The sequence below is a fragment of the Branchiostoma belcheri genome, unplaced genomic scaffold, assembly GCF_001625305.1.
Source record: "Branchiostoma belcheri isolate BF01 breed outbred unplaced genomic scaffold, Haploidv18h27 scaffold126, whole genome shotgun sequence".
Lineage (NCBI taxonomy): Eukaryota > Metazoa > Chordata > Leptocardii > Amphioxiformes > Branchiostomatidae > Branchiostoma > Branchiostoma belcheri.
This window is the reverse complement of record NW_017802669.1, coordinates 855,782-872,308: the sequence shown is the minus strand read 5'-3', so window position 1 is coordinate 872,308 and position 16,527 is coordinate 855,782. Positions and strand designations below refer to the sequence as shown.

General features: G+C 41.9%; 1 protein-coding gene across 1 annotated transcript in view; it reads right to left on the bottom strand.

Annotated features, from left to right (window-relative positions):
- Nucleotides 1–159: 159 nt before the first annotated feature.
- Nucleotides 160–16,527, bottom strand: part of LOC109463470 (fibropellin-1-like) — a 31,421-nt gene continuing 15,053 nt past the window's right edge. The window contains exons 9-17 of the mRNA XM_019760299.1: nt 14,491–14,604; nt 13,698–13,775; nt 6,277–6,672; nt 3,689–3,802; nt 3,084–3,314; nt 1,977–2,096; nt 1,383–1,496; nt 981–1,058; nt 160–475 (exon numbers count right to left, since the gene is read on the bottom strand). Of these exons, the coding sequence (XP_019615858.1) occupies nt 360–475; nt 981–1,058; nt 1,383–1,496; nt 1,977–2,096; nt 3,084–3,314; nt 3,689–3,802; nt 6,277–6,672; nt 13,698–13,775; nt 14,491–14,604 (1,361 nt within the window). The 3' untranslated portion in view covers nt 160–359. The remainder of the gene's footprint in view (nt 476–980; nt 1,059–1,382; nt 1,497–1,976; nt 2,097–3,083; nt 3,315–3,688; nt 3,803–6,276; nt 6,673–13,697; nt 13,776–14,490; nt 14,605–16,527) is intronic.

The following is a 16,527-nucleotide window of genomic DNA, read 5'->3' as shown; positions in this document are numbered from 1 at the left end:
TTTGTATTTGGGGCATTAAAAGTTAAGCGAAGGTGAACATCATTAAACATGTCTTATTCAAATTTGGGTATTTTTTTCAGGAAATGCTGCAATGACCTTCTTTGTTAAGATAGACTGTTATTGGTTGGAGAATATGATAAACTGATAACTCATGCAAATGATCTTATTTGTATCATCATGCCAATAATCTTTAATTCATCAGTCATAAAGATTAACATATCATTTGGCGAAGGTATGAAATCGTGGAACTCTAGTTAGACTCTAGATCAGACCAAAAACAAAACTCAGAAAACTTTCAAGGCTCGCATGTAGGCAGCCATTGGCTGCTGGTCGTCACGTGGGAGGGTTCGGTCATGACGTCACTCCTCAGGCCTGCAGGAGAAGGCTGCCGCGCCCTCCTGGGTGCAGTACATGCCGTCTGGACAGGAGGCGCTGCTACACTGGTACGGGAACCCGCGGGCGACGGGAGAGGGGTCTAGGTGCACACATGTACAGGGATTTTTGTTTTAAGCAAAGGTAATAAACTTGACATCATCATCGTAAGCTAAGATAATTAAGTACTATACCTAGGTGGACACAGTGTTTACATGGGCATTTTTGTAAACAGGTTTTCAAAACAATAAACAAAGATATAATAACTAACAAACAGTACAGTAGAGTACAGTACTTGTCAGTATGTTCAAGAAATTGCAAGTTGAGTAAAATGTATCAACAATTGACAGAAAAATTGAAACTGGATGGTCAGTTGAAATCACTATCATAACATTAATCTGTGTATCTATGAATATTTTATCATATAGATAAAAATTCACATTTACCATGTTATGTGAAAAACGCGTATGTTGCAATACTTGAGATTAACTTTTGGGCATTGAAAAACTAGGACTTGATTTCGTGCTGGTCAACTGTACGGGCTGGTTGAAAACGATTTAAACACCATGTTGTGATAACTATGATATTAAAGTGAAAACTGTACTCACGGGCGCAGAGGAAGTAGAACGTGAAGTCCTGGCAGACAAAACCATTCGGACACTGGACCTCGGAACACCAGTTCGTGTCTAGATAAAACAACAGGAAGGCATGAAAAAATATTTGAACAGAATGTGTTGTCAGCTTAGCTGTAAAAGTCAGACACTCTTATGGACTACTTGAGCCTTTTGCAATTCAAGAAAAGAAAATTTACGGATCAAACTGTAGCAGTTGCCTTTGTCATGTTGCCTTTGGCTGAACTGCCAAAGGCAACATGACAAATCTATATGCTTGTTGCTGTCAATCAGCCCTCTGAAATGTAAGGTGTGAAATGTGTTCTGAAAGTGATGCTGGGATGGGTCAAGAGAACGGTTGCTGAGGAGTTACAGAACGTCGGTAACTGCCACACGTACCTGACTCGCAGTGGTCTCCTTGGTAACCGGTTGGGCAGACGCAGTGGTAGGAGTTGACGTCGTCATGACAACTCCCGCCATTTTGGCAGGGGTTGGAAGCACACACGCCAACCCCTGTTGACATGTAAACAATTAGGTTATTACCTTTGCCTAGAAGGTTATGTTTTGATTTTGGTAGGGTTTGTATGGCAGAATGTATGTGTGTTTGTATGTGGTTTAGCACAATTACTTAAGATGCTACATATGGATCATCATCAAATTTAGCAGGTAGGTCTTGACCTATCAAAGAAATTATTAGATTCTGGATTCCCTACCAATTTTCCCTGGTACTGCAGCAGAACTTCCGTCCGGTTTTTATCGTCTTCTTGACATGTTAGGATCATGATTTTTCGTGCAGATAGCTATTGGTCAACTGTGGATTTGTAGTAGCATTAATGACCCTGTCTATACGAGTACTAGTATTAATCTTCCAATTCTCTAGTGGTCATTTGTGGCTTGGCTGCATTTGTTCATTTTGTTCCGATAGTTTCATTTTTCAAAGAAGAGATAATCTAATGACCTTGAAAATACAGGGAAGCGTCTTGAAATACCTACTTATCTCACAAGTCTTGCCGTCGAACCCGGCAGGACACTGGCAGAAGGCGACGGAGTCTCCGAAGCACGAGGTGCAGATTCCGCCGTTCTGACAGACGTTCTGCCCGCACAGTGTCAGGACTGGAATGAGGGGGAAGTTTTCACCAGTCAGTTTCTGATAAATTTCTTGAAGGTTTAAAACTACCGAAACATCAAAGATACGGGCCCAAGGGACATAAACAAAGGGCATCTGGACGTGACCTAAGCAAGAAATGTTTGCCAGTTTGGGGCTTATACTTTTAACCTTGAGCTGGCACGTACGCAGTTCAAACCATGAACTGCCTTATTCTGGTTGAACATCGTGGCTTTCAGCTTACAGTTTACATTTTCATTAATGTCCTTGTGGTGGGCATTAAATTATCATTAGTACCATAATCACCGTAGCTTACAGTACCGTTTTTTGCTAATTGTTCTACGTAGCGTTATCCTGTCTAGAATGGTACTAATTAAGGTGAAAGAAGCACGCATGATTGCTATACCGTCCTGACAGACGTAGTTGTGCTGTTCCGTGCACAGTGCTGTCTTGCCCAGGAAGCTGTCCGAGCTGTCCAGGAGGACACAAAGGTCACAGGCAGCAGCAGGTTCGGCTGTAGACCACTGCAGAGTGCCTTAAAATGAAAAAAAAAAGAAAAAAGATTACTTAAAACTGCAGGCGCCTGGTGATTAGTAAGTATCATGCAGCCTTCCGGGTAGAAACGTGCCAAAAACTTACCATTATCATTATTCAAGTGAAGCTTTGTTTTTTTATTAGTTTTTGTCTATTCTATTCATCAAATCTTCAGCATGTCAAGTCGCCATGGCAACACGGAAAATTATTAAGTCATCACACTAATATTCATGAACGTGTTGGTGGTTCTAGCGCAAGTCGTTCAGACGCTATCGGACATCAAAGTTGGCGCGGGCACTTTTAGTCCCTCCCCCAAGTCTAGAGATGGTTAAACCAATATCAAGCAGTTGTAAGGATATAGACCAGTTTCAGCATTTGGAATTCCTTTCAAGAATTATACTCATTTTCAATAGCGATCCCCCAGTTGATGAATTTTAAACTCGCATATGGGTCCTTCATACCAGAAAAGGGAGCTCCGTTACTGTAGAAAAACACCGGTTCGGTTGGTGCAGTTTTGAGCGCGAGCCAGGTGGAGGCTCCGGTGGCAGCCGCGATCGTGTCCGCGAGGAAAGTTTGCTGCTGCCCGTCCTTCACATCCACCAGGTGTCCGCTCTGGGCCTGGCAGGCTCGGGCCGCGTCAGGGTGGGCAGCGGCGGTGGTGGAGAATTGGTAACATTCTCCAGCAAAAAATCCTACAATTTGTTAACGAGAAAAGTAAACAGACAATTGAATGCTTTTTAATAAAATTTCATTGTCTTTCAATATGTTTAATTAAGCTTATTGGTAATTGATTGACTCCAACATGTTAGTATCAGCATCTGTCACATATTCAACCCCTATAGCTTTTCAGACAAATACACACACACGTACTTCCTCAAGTCAAAAGTTCATTTACTCGCTCAGGTTTTCAACTGACGGATACAAAACGGCTGAACAAGTCTCAGCCCAATCTTATTTCACATTTGATGCTTACTAGGTGCTGTTGAATGATGAAAATAACAGAAGATATTGCCATACAAAAGAAGGATTTCGTGAAAAAGAAGTCTGATCGTACAATAAACCCTACCAGTTTCACAGTCCTTCCCGGTAGCATCTTTCGGACAGACGCAGCTGTAGCCGTTCACGTGATCCAGGCAGGTTCCTCCCAGCTGACAAGGATTGCTCGCGCACTCGTCAATGTCTGAAAGATAAAACAACAACTCGTACTCATCCAATATTATAGTCATACTCACTCAAATTGGTCTCAAATTGGTTTATTCAGAGAAGCATATTGCAGCCTGACGGCTGAATTGCATGCTTATTTACAGTCAATGGATATATAGACTTAGACTGAATTTTTAAAACAGGTACAATTCTAAAATCATTATGCAACAAATTTAAAATCACATTAAGAGCAGTAATTAAACAACATGTAGTTATATAAGCTTAGTCAACTAATGGAGTCTCAGTACTTTAAGTACAAGCTACAAACATTGTGTCCAACTGTTGATGTCAATTTACCAGTGTAGTTTTCAAAGAGGAAACACCCACCTTGATCACAGTTGCTCCCTGTCCAGCCGTTCTCACAGCTACAGGTGTAACTTGCTACGCCGTCAGTACAGGTTCCGTGTGCACATGGGGAGGACGCACAGTCGTCGATAACTGGTAATTCAAGGTCAAGTATTACACAGTCTTATACATCACGTATTGCCATTTTCTTCCACTGGTTCTTTGTACCTAATGCAACGCACAATGTCAATGGCATGATACACACCTATATTTTCTTATACTAGTTATAGGGCAGTACCTTCAGGTTTCTTGGGCTCTCCAGCATATATTTGCTTGTATATAATTTCATTTTATACTGTTACTTTTTTATGTGCAAATTGACAATAAACAAATAAACAAACTGAACATGGTACAGTTAAGTTTATGAAAGAATCAAGTACTTACTTTGATCACAGTTCTGTCCTTCCCAGCCGTTCTCACAGCTACAGGTGTAACTCGCCACGCCGTCAGTACAGGTTCCGTGTGCACATGGGGAAGACAAGCACTCATCGATGTCTGGAAAAAGTATAGGTATTACACAGTCATACACAACACGTTTAGCCCTTTTGTTCCACCCCAATGGCAGTTTGATATCAAGTAACTAGTATCTTCTCTTAAATGCCAGGGTTGATGAAACAATCAAATACTAACTTTGATCACAGTTGTTCCCTGTCCAGCCGTTCTCACAGCTACAGGTGTAACTCGCCACGCCGTCAGTACAGGTTCCGTGTGCACATGGGGAGGACAAGCACTCATCGATGTCTGGGGAAAAGACAATGCGATAAATCGCTGCAATACAGCATCTTATGTTGAATGTCAATTACAGAGCAAGGTGATTGCATACCAGTGAAGCAATCGTACTGACCTTGATCACAGTTGTTCCCTGTCCAGCCGTTCTCACAGCTACAGGTGTAACTCCCGACAACATTAGTACAGGTTCCGTGTACACATGGGGAGGACAAGCACTCGTCGATGTCTGGTAGAAATAAAACTGAATGTTATGTAAAATAAAAATAATTGAATACAACAATAAAGCCTTTGTCACAAAGTTACTCAGAAGCTGCTGAAAATGTAAAACTTCGTCATTTTGTATCCGTTTGATTGGCAGGGATTTGTGTCTCCCCTGACCGGATTATGCAACAAACATGTCTTCTGTATAATGTAATACTTCTTCCTTGCTACGATGAGGCAATTAAATACTAACCTTGATCACAGTTGTTCCCTGTCCAGCCGTTCTCACAGCTACAGGTGTAACTCGCCACGCCGTCAGTACAGGTTCCGTGTACACATGGGGAGGACACGCACTCGTCGATATCTGGCAGATATGAAAATAAACACACACAAAAAAAAGAAATACAACAATAAAGATTTAGGTACTTCATAACTAAGTTACTCAGAAATCTGCTTAAAATATACGACACCATAAATTTGTATTTATTGGACTACATAGCAGCGTTTTGTGCCTCCCCTGACCGGATTATGCAAGAAACATATCTCTTCTAAAATGTATTATTTTCTCTTTTTTTATAATGAAGCAATTGAATACTAACCTTGGTCACAGTTGCGTCCTGTCCAGCCGCTCTCACAGGTACAGATGTAGCCTTGGTCACCACCAGTACAGGTTCCGTGTACACAAGGGGAGGCCGCACACGTAGTAGAGACTGGGAATGGGAGGTTCAGATGATTCAGATTTACTTTACTCACCTGGCATGTTACAGATGTGGCAATGCAACATGAAGTCTGCGGAAATTTACATTTGTTATATCATGTGCATTATATAAATGAATTAATGAATTTTCATTCACGTGTCTTGCGACTTTTGTCCATATGATTTTATATGACACCAAAACATAAACATGAACATAAACATAGGTACAGAAACCATATAAACATAAATCCAAGTCCAATTTATATTTATGCCATTGTCATTACATTCAGGTTAAAGCATTAAAGGGATAATCAACAATATCTTGCTTTTAGAGCCTTGCTCTACATCTAGTATTAGAAGTCCTTTTCAATATATGTGATTTGCTACTAGATGTACATGTTATAGTTGCCAAGAAAGTTAGACGAAAATGCATGAATTTATCTGCCTTGTGTGTAACGATATCGAGGCTGTAGCCTGACCTGCACACAGGGCGTACATGTTGATGTAGTTCGCTCCCAGCAGGTGGTAGGTGTGAGTGTCGTAGTCCACTCCCAAGGCGCTGTCACCAGACGGCCAGCCAGGGATGTACACAAAGGTGTCATCAAGGGGCTGGCACTGATCGGGGTCATCATGTCCACACAGTTTAGTGGAGAGGACCCAGGGGGTTTCACAGGGGTGACTACCGGTACCGACATACGTGATGCAGTCTGAGGTCCAGTGGTAGGAGGGACACCCAGGAGCACCTGACATGTAGCACGGATATCTCATCCCCGCAGCAGTACAAGTGGATTTCACGTTTGTATTAGTCATCGATCCGTTCACACGAACCTTATAAAAGGCCCAGGTGTCATGTGTGGCCAGGTACACCTGTTCGCCTGAAGAAGTAAGAAAATTTGTTATCACCAGCTTATGTCAAGTTTTTTTCAAGTAGTTGGAATGTAAACACCACACACAGACACACATACACACGCACACACACACATACACACACACACACACACACATATACACACATACACACACACACACACACATACACACACACACACACACACACATACACACATACACACACACACACACACACACACACACACACACACACACACACACACACATACACACACATACACACACAAACACACAATCACACACACATACACACGCTCAAACACACACACACACACATACACACACACGTACACACACACATACACACATACACACACACATACACACACACACACACACACACACACTCACACATATAATACTAGTATATACTTTATTTATTCACTTTTAAACCTGAATGGGTATATATAAAGAGAGAGAGATAGAGAGATTCAGATTTTAAAACGTTAAACAGAAAAAGACTAAACCTATTATTTGACACCCACACTTAAAGTGGTACTGTTCCAATGTCAAGTGGTCACCGCAGATGATTGCCTGGATGATCTGTTTTTTTTATTATTTTTGTATCACTTAACATAGAATGTAAGAGCTTTGCAATGCAAGAATTTAAAGTTCATAAAAAAATTACTGTGTCAGTTGGATAGGCTATATGATAATAACGTTAACGCCCCGCTCTGTGTAGTTAAGTCACTTTTCAGCCTTACTAGCTAATTAACTGGTCCCTCAACTTTCATGCTGAATATATTGTAACTAAGTTTTTTTCTTCCAGAACTTACAACAAGACATGAAGCATAGGGTCCATAAGATACTTTCTAACTATGTAGACTCCAATTAAAGCTTACTGATATAAAGATATGAATATGATAATCACAGCTAAATTTTATCACTTTTATGCTCCCGGCGGAAGCCCTAAAATCATATATTTGACAAAAATTTGGTATGTATGTATTCTGCAATGAGCACTCTATAATATTCAGGTGGTCCCATAATTACCAATATCATTATAACAGAGATATTCTTTAATATGTTCAAAATATTACCAAAAATGGCATAAATGACATATTCATATGTCGATGAAGGTTAGACATCCAGGTAATACGATATGCCAAAAAACAGTTACTCAAGCAACTGGATATGATTTCACAAATCATATCCAGTTGCTTGAGTAACTGTTTTTTGGCATGACATATTCATAGCTTCCTTACAATGTCTAGGAAATGTGCACAACCCTGGGACCACTTGAACATTAAAGTTCAACTTGTCTACTTTTGAGACATGTCTTTGGTGTGAAACAAGATCATTGCATATGTTTCCGCCTTTGAGAAGAAAAAAAGTTGGCAAAATTGCAACTTTTGGTCACTCCAAGGATGAAATATGATCTCTGTGTTTGGATATGGGGACAATATGGCCAATTAGTTTGTTGACTCAGTCCCTGACAGCAGGGTACCAGACTACCTGAGGAAAACAATAGGCAAATTCACGGCTGCTTCACACCTTTACCTGCCATGCCAGACAGCTTGGCTTGGCTTGGGTTGATAAACAATAAACATAAACACTTTTTAGCACTGGAGTATCTGAAGAGACATTTAACAAATGATGGATGTCCTAGTACAGCACACATACACACAATACAGAAAAGTTAGACTAAGGCTGTTTAGCCAAGGAGCTTCAGTTTGAAATTGAAGCTTCTTGGTTTATCCAAGCAAAATGAGATAAATTTGGTCATGGAGTTGGAACCCCATAGAACCTCCTTGATTTGGCAGGCATATGATTGCTTCATGCACATAAAGCAATTTGGAGGAATTGTTTGGTCAAGACACAAGAAAATGTTATATCATGTGAACTATAGTATTCATATTTCAGTCCTTAGTGTTTTTGATCATAGATACAATATAACTCGTGGAAAACAATGTAAACAAAGTAATCACATATGCCAGTCACTTGCAAAATGGGAAATTCAGTCTTTACTTTGTGGAAATCAATGGTAAATTGTTTCACTTTGGCATTTTCCTTGGATTCTGTACAACAAGTATAATGTCCTTATTTTGTACAAGGAAGGCTATACTAAATGACCAAATAAATAAATGTGGCATGGAAACCTCTCTTTTGTATTTCAAAAACTGGAAAATTTCCCATTTTGCAAGAGACAGCTGGTTAGCAGCATGATAGCCTTTTTACAGTGTTTTACAAGAGAAGTTTACTTCTTGAAAAGCTCAGTTAGAATCAATTATGCACTTGTTCCTTTGGGCCAGACTTAGTTGTGGAGCATTTGATAAGAACAAATATGAATACTATAACAGAAGAACATAAGTACATGCATGCAATCAGTGTGATCATGGTAAGGGGTAGTATTTATATATAAGTCGATATCAAACTAAGTCAAAATCCCAGTGTACCAGGCTCAGTGTGCTATTGGCGGGAAGTGAACTTTGGGGGCGATACATTAAGCTAAACTGTATGCAACTAACTGCATGTAGCTATATTGTATGGATGTAGCAAAAAATTCAGACTGCCATTTTCTGACGACTGGAACACTGTTACATCACATCCAATACACATCCTGCTTCCCTTCCCAGACAGTACTGTTAAACAGCCCTTCACACGCCTGCAGGGCGCCAGGTAACATCTCACCTGGGCCAGCGGCACCCCTCTCGGGAAGTTTTCACACTAGGTGGGGAGGGGGCAATTAGCGAACAATGGGCAAAATCTGGAAAACTAGGGGTCAAAGGTTGTTGCTATGTGTTGCTAGGGGAGACAACGCCCACTTCGCTGGGGGTCTTCAAATTGACTTAACCACACAGAGCGCCTTATCCTAGGTGTATATGGTGATACAGTCCCTGGCCAGGTGCGATAACCACTTCATAAACCTCGTTTATGAGGTGGTTATCGCGCCCGACCAGGGATTATCTCACCGTATACACCTCGGGTCGGGGCATTAACCCTTTATTAATCTTTAACCGCCAGGACTCATATATCCACTATCTCGTGTCTACTGCCACGTCCATCTCTCGTATCCAGAACTGCGCCTATGCACGTCTAAACATGAATGAGTTAGGATTAGGATCAGACAAAGTTCTGGATAGTCCCCATGTATCCAAAAATATACATTTCCCCCAGGCCTGGTTCTGGATACCCGCTGACAATCCACAAACGTGTACGTGCCTGAGCATGGTTGGGGTAAAGCACGGTTTTTGACACAACAGACCCCAGTAATATACACGCCTGCATATCTAAACTGTGCCTACCTGGGCGAGTATCCGGCCCTATTCTTCCTCCTAATTAAATAGCTACTAACAAAAATTGTACACCTGCCTTGTGCCGAGGCCGGCCAGGCGACTACAGCCGCGATCAGCAGCAGTTTCCACATCCTGCCCGTCTGTAGAGCTGAGCTCGACTGTTCCGCTACTTCTGCAGGACGGAGGTGTAATAATCAGACACGAGCATACAGGGCGCTGATTGGCGCAGGCCTGGGTATGACGTCGTGAATTCCACGCCACATCCTGGACTCCTACCTGGTGCATTAACGGTTAATCTGACTCAGTAATCCTGGCATGAAGCATACCTGGGAACGGGCGGTGTTGTGGGGACGGGTGTGTTGAGCTGACGCCATAGCAACGACAGTCTGGTTGATGCCAGCAATATTTATACTTCTCACACGCCCTCAAACATTCATGCCATTCACTGTTACATACCACTGCATTTGAGAATGTCGCCCTACCTTTATTACCAAAAGGTATGTCACTATGTGAGCAAAGAAACGTCCTAATACAAGCATATTATAAGATGCGTCAATTGTACAGTGGTGGAGTCCAAATTACAATCGGCCATTGCCTTGTAGTTAATAAGTATATGCCGTAATACTTCATGCCGTAACCACATACACCACACTTGGCAATATTAGCGGGTTCGTGTTTTGCGAGCTGTGCGTGTTTTAATCTCTCCTAACTGGTGCATTAACGGTTAATCTGACTCATGAGTAATCCTGGCGTGAAGCTTACTGGGTAACGGGCGGTGTTGTGGGGACGGGTGTGTTGAGCTGACGCCATAGTATCAACAGTCTGGTTGATGCCAGCAACATTTATACTTCTCACACACCCTCAAACATTCATGCCATTCACTGTTACATATCACTGCATTTGAGAATGCTGCCCTACCTTTATTACCAATAGGAATCTCACTATGTGAGCAAAGAAACGTCCTAATAAACGCATGTTTTCAGATGCGTCAATTGTACAGTGGTGGAGTCCAAATTACAATCGGCCATTGCCTTGTAGTTAATAAGTATTTGCCGTAATACTGCATGCCGTAACCACATACACCACACATGGCAATAGTAGCGGGTTCGTGTTTTATTTTTAATCTCTCCAAACCTTTCCATTGAAAACTCTTAATCCCCTGCACGAAGACGTAGATAGGTGCTACTTGGGGTGAACGCCCTGCCGGTCGATTGACATAACAGAGTACAAATGGTTGAATATAGCCTATATCGTATCCAGAACAGTTCCTATCTATTCCAGTGCCTGAATAGGTTAGGGTTAGGATCAGACACCATTCTCAATAGTCTCTTTGGCATGTAGTTAAGTGAACTGCGTATAAGGTACAGGCTGTAACCAAATACATTTACAGCACACGTGGCAATGGCAGCGGGTACATGTTTTAATCTCTCCAAACTCTTCCAGAAAACCCTTGATCCCCTGCACGAAGTCAGAGGCGCTACTTGGGGTCAACGACCTCGATTGATATAACACAGTACAAATGGTTGAATATAGCCTACATGCATATCGTATCCATAACAGTGCATTTTAGTCCAATGCCTGAATGGGTTATGGTTAGGATTAGGCACGATTCTTGATAGTCTGTTTGGTATGTAGTTAAGTGAACGACGTATAAAGTACATGCTGTAACCATATACATATACAGCACACGTGGCAATGTCAGCGGCTGCGTGTTTTAATCTCTCCATTGAAACTCTCCCATTGAAAACCCATGATCCCCTGCACGAAGACGTAGGCGCTACTTGGGGTCAACGACCTCGATTGATATAACACAGTACAAATGGTTGATATAGTCTACATGTGTATCGTATCCAGAACAGTTCCCTTTTTTTTTCCAGTGCCTGAATGGGTTAGATTTAGGATCAGGTACGATTCTTGATAGTCCCTTTGGCATGTAGCTAAGTGAATGGCGTATAAAGTACATGCTGTAAATATACATATACAGCACACGTGGCAATAGAAGTGGGTACGACTGTTAATAGTTAACTTTTAGTATATTAAAGCTCTCCAAACTCTTCCATTGATACCGGCTGATCCTCCGCACGAACCAGACCTGGTAACGGCGATGTTTATAGAGACGGAGGTGCTACTTGGGGTGAACGGCCGACCGGCCGACTAATATGACACGAGTACAGGGGATTGGATAGTATCTATCATATCCAGAACCGTGCCTATCTAGTCATCATGATCATCATCTTACTCTTACTATTTAGTTCTATGCTCACATTGATCAAGGTCAGCACGGTTCTGGATAGTCTCTGCGTATCCAAGAATGTAGATTTGCCCCAAGCACGGTTCTGCATACGCGTGGACTTTGAACTTTGGACTCCTGACGTCCGTGTGTCAACTGTTGGACGGTTCATTCTATTATTACACTAGTTAGCTCACTTTAAAAGATAGAAATGTGTCTCCTAGCTCCGCAAACGTCTATAGCTAAATGGCACACACTATATGAGGTGTTTTTCTTTAAATCATATCAAGATTCAAAGTCCAAACAAAGTTCAGACATGTAACAATCGACACTGCAGTATTAAATTAGTGAGTCAAAAATGGACAGAAACTATAGAATATGATTTTTGCTGCATTTTATTGAATCTAATATCCACTATCTCTAGTTACCTTCGCCAAGAAGGTTATATTTTCAGTTGCGTTAGTCATTCTGTCATTCTGTGTGTTGGTCAACAAGATAACTCAAGAACAGCTGGATGGACTTGTTTCATACTAGGTATTTGGGACATTTGAAATTTAAACGAAGATAAACATTATTAATTAAACATGTCTTATTCAAATTTGGGTCTCATTTGCATAATTTATGAGGAAATTCTGGAATGGCCTTCTTTGTTAAGATAATTGGGTGGATACTATAATCAACTGATATAATTCATGCAAATGATCTTATATGCATCATCATTGTGAATAATCTTTTATCATTGTGAATTAATCGCTCATAAAGGCTAACATCATTTGGCGAAGGTATGAAGTCGTGGAACTCTAGTTAGACTCTAGATCAGACCAAAAACAAAACTCAGCACACTTTCAAGGCACGCAGGTAGGCAGCCATTGGCTGCTGGTCGTCACGTGGGAGGGTTCGGTCATGACGTCACTCCTCAGGCCTGCAGGAGAAGGCTGCCACGCTCTCCTGGGTGCAGTACATGCCGTCCGGACAGGAGGCGCTGCTGCACTGGTACGGGATCCCGCGGGCGACGGAAGATGGGTCTACATGCACAAAGTGTTCACAATGTTTCTTTCTGAGGTGATAACTAAAATATAATGACTGAACATTGTACTCAAGTGTATCAATACATTACTATAAGATTAACCCTCTCTAGACGTGGGGGGCGAGCTAAAAGTGCCCGTGCCAAATTTGATGTCGGATAGCATCCGAACGTCTTGCGCTAGGGCCACCAAACTTTTTGACTTGTCCTAAAATATTGTTTCGCGTGTTTCGAGAAAGAAAAACATTTGTGACAATACTTGATTCTTGCTTTAAAGTGCCAGTGAAAGATTAATGGAATAACAAATCAGTATAAATGAACTGTAGGTCTTGATTTTATATCACTGTATTGAATGATACAATTTTTTACAGGGCGATTTAACCAACAGCACGATGTGATATCTGAGATATCAAAGTCAAGAGGAAACATGAGGAAAAGTAGTATATTTCATGCATACTCATGATATGGAGTAAAAGAGCGAAATAAAGCTGTACTCACGGGCGCAGATGAAGTAGAAGGTGAAGTCCTGACAGATGAACCCGAGAGGACACTGGACTTGGGAACACCAGTCCGTGTCTAGATTTAACAGACAAAAGGCAAGACAAGTTAGGGCGGAATGTGTTATTTAAGTCTACAATATGTAAGAAATTTCCATTTGTTAGAAGGTGCTAAAATGTGAGGGATCACACGAACGTTAGCCCCGTATATAACCTCATCAGTTGGCCATGGTCCTCATTGCCTGAATGGACTGTAGTACTACTCAAGCCACAGGGTGGCGTTACGGTAAGCATAATTACTACAACGCCAACTAGCGACCATGAGTTGTACTGCAGTTAATTGAAGTCATGATGACTGTTGATTCATGAGGAGTTAGTCTACAGCGACCAAATTTTATGGATGACATCCACGCGTGCATTGATTTTCGCCTGTTCTCAAAAAAATAAGAAAAAGATCACGTCCTATCTCTAGGCATGGGGAGTCCATTGTAGTTATCAACAATACGGAGCCGGTGGTAACTCTGGAGGACGGCACCCAGGCTACCGAAGTTCCAAGCAAATCAGTTCATACGTAGAGTGCCGATTCATAATTTCCGCAAAAAGCCAGCATGTGCCTCGATCTGTACTGCCGCAAATTCAGGGTACCTGCATTGTATTCCTGTGGTTTCATAGCATTTTTATTTTTGGCTATTTTTTTTTCTATTCGCCCGCGCGCTCTAGTTTAGGGGTCTTCAGAGGATGTCATTCATAAAATTAAGTCGATGTGGCCTTACCTATATTCCTGTCACACATACCTGACTCGCAGTGGTCTCCTTGGTAACCGATTGGGCAGACGCAGTGGTAGGAGTTAACGTCGTCATGGCAACTCCCGCCATTTTGGCATGGACCGGAGGCGCACTCGTCAATGTCTGTTTAGGTATTCAGGGATCAGATTATCGTGGCAGTTATTAAAGTACAAGAACGTCTAGCCTTTTTTGCCACGTGTTGCATATGTCTTTTTTAATATACAGTGTGGTAGAGGGCTAGTAATAACATAATAAGTTCAGAAAACGTACCTAAAACATATTTCTACACATGCAGAATATGAAACCAATTACAAAGCAACCAAACCTGTACCAGTACCCACATCTGCGTAGGGACCATGTGGTCATTATCACCCCTATTCAAAATAAGTAACTTAACATCATTTTCCCGTTCAACAGAGCCTGAAGAATCCTGCCAACTGTCATTTTCTTCAAATCCTTGAGTGGTCACTGTAGGTCGGCTCAGCTATATTTTGCACATTTTTTGCACATTAATTGACGTTTTATTTTTCCAAGGTGACAGAATGTTAAGACTGTGTCATTCTGGGAAAAGTACTCACTGATCTCACAAGTCTTGCCGTCGAACCCGTCCGGACACTCGCAGAAGGCGGCGGAGTCTCCGAAGCAGGAGGTGCAGATTCCGCCGTTCTGACAGATGTTCTGCCCGCATGGCGTCTGGACTGGAATTAGGATGAGATTTTTAAAAGTTATTTTTCAAATGAGCTTTTTAAAGGTTTGAAACTACACATTCAAGATACAGGCCCCTGGAACATTAACAAAACACGTCTGGACATGGTATCAAGCAAAGTCTCGACATGAAGTGTTTGCAAGTGAGGGACCTTTATTACCTTTGACGTTATGCATGCGCAGTTCAAGCCATGAGCCAGCTTTTTCTTACGATTTCGTCTTTGCCATTTTTGTAAATCTTATTCTGGTTGACTTTTAGATGCTTATTGGCACCATAAGTGTCGTGGGTTTCTACTTACGATTCAGTCCTTGTCCTTGTCGAAGTGCCATTTCTGTCCCTGCCAGTGTGTCATTTGTTCTACTTGGTCTCTGTAGTTAGAGTTTACTAGACTATGATTAGGTGCAGAAAACACACATGAAACTGTCTTACCGTCCTGACAGACGTAGTTGTGCTGTTCCGTGCACGGTAATATGTTGGCCAGGAAGCTGTCCGAGCTGTCCAGGAGGACACACAGCTCGCAGGGAGCAGCCGGCTTGTTTGCAGACCACTGCAGGGGGGCTGGAGAGGAGTCTCCGGGCAAGAACGTGCCCGAAAAGTATCAATAATGAAATTGATCGATCGTGATGCTTAGGTTGTAAATAGGTACTATTATAAATATAAAAATTTAAAAAAAAATACCAACTGAAATCAAACACAACAAAACATTGTTTAAAACTTATCTCCAACCAGCTGTAAGGACCAAGATCAGTTTCAAAGTTTTACATGTGTCTTCTTTTTGGTGTGGGTACGTAACATTTAGTGAGCCTTTCAAACATTGCATTATTGAAACGACTCCCCTCTAGATATGTAGATGAATGTGAAATATCGTTCCTTCATACCAGAGAAAGGAGCTCCGTTGCTGTTGAGAAACACCGCCGGTGCTGTTTTGTAGGCGAGCCAGGTGGAGGCTCCGGTGGCAGCCGCGATCGCGTCCGCGAGGAAAGTTTGCTGCTGCCCGTCCTTCACATCCACCAGGTGTCCGCTCTGGGCCTGGCAGGCTCGGGCCGCGTCAGGGTGGGCAGCGGCGGTGGAGGAGAACTGGTAACATTCTCCAGCAAAAACCGCTACAATTTGTTAACGATAAAGGTAAATACATAATTAATTATTTATACTAAAACATAATGGCCTATCCATGTCAAAGCTGAGATGAAATTGGCTCCCCTTGTAAGCATTAACCCTTTTCTCAATCTTGCTATCGTTTCAGGACAATACAACCATTCTACCATCGTGCTAGAATTAAAAGTTCGTTACCCGTTCATTATCAGTTTTAACGGATGGACGCATCATAACCCCCCCCCCCC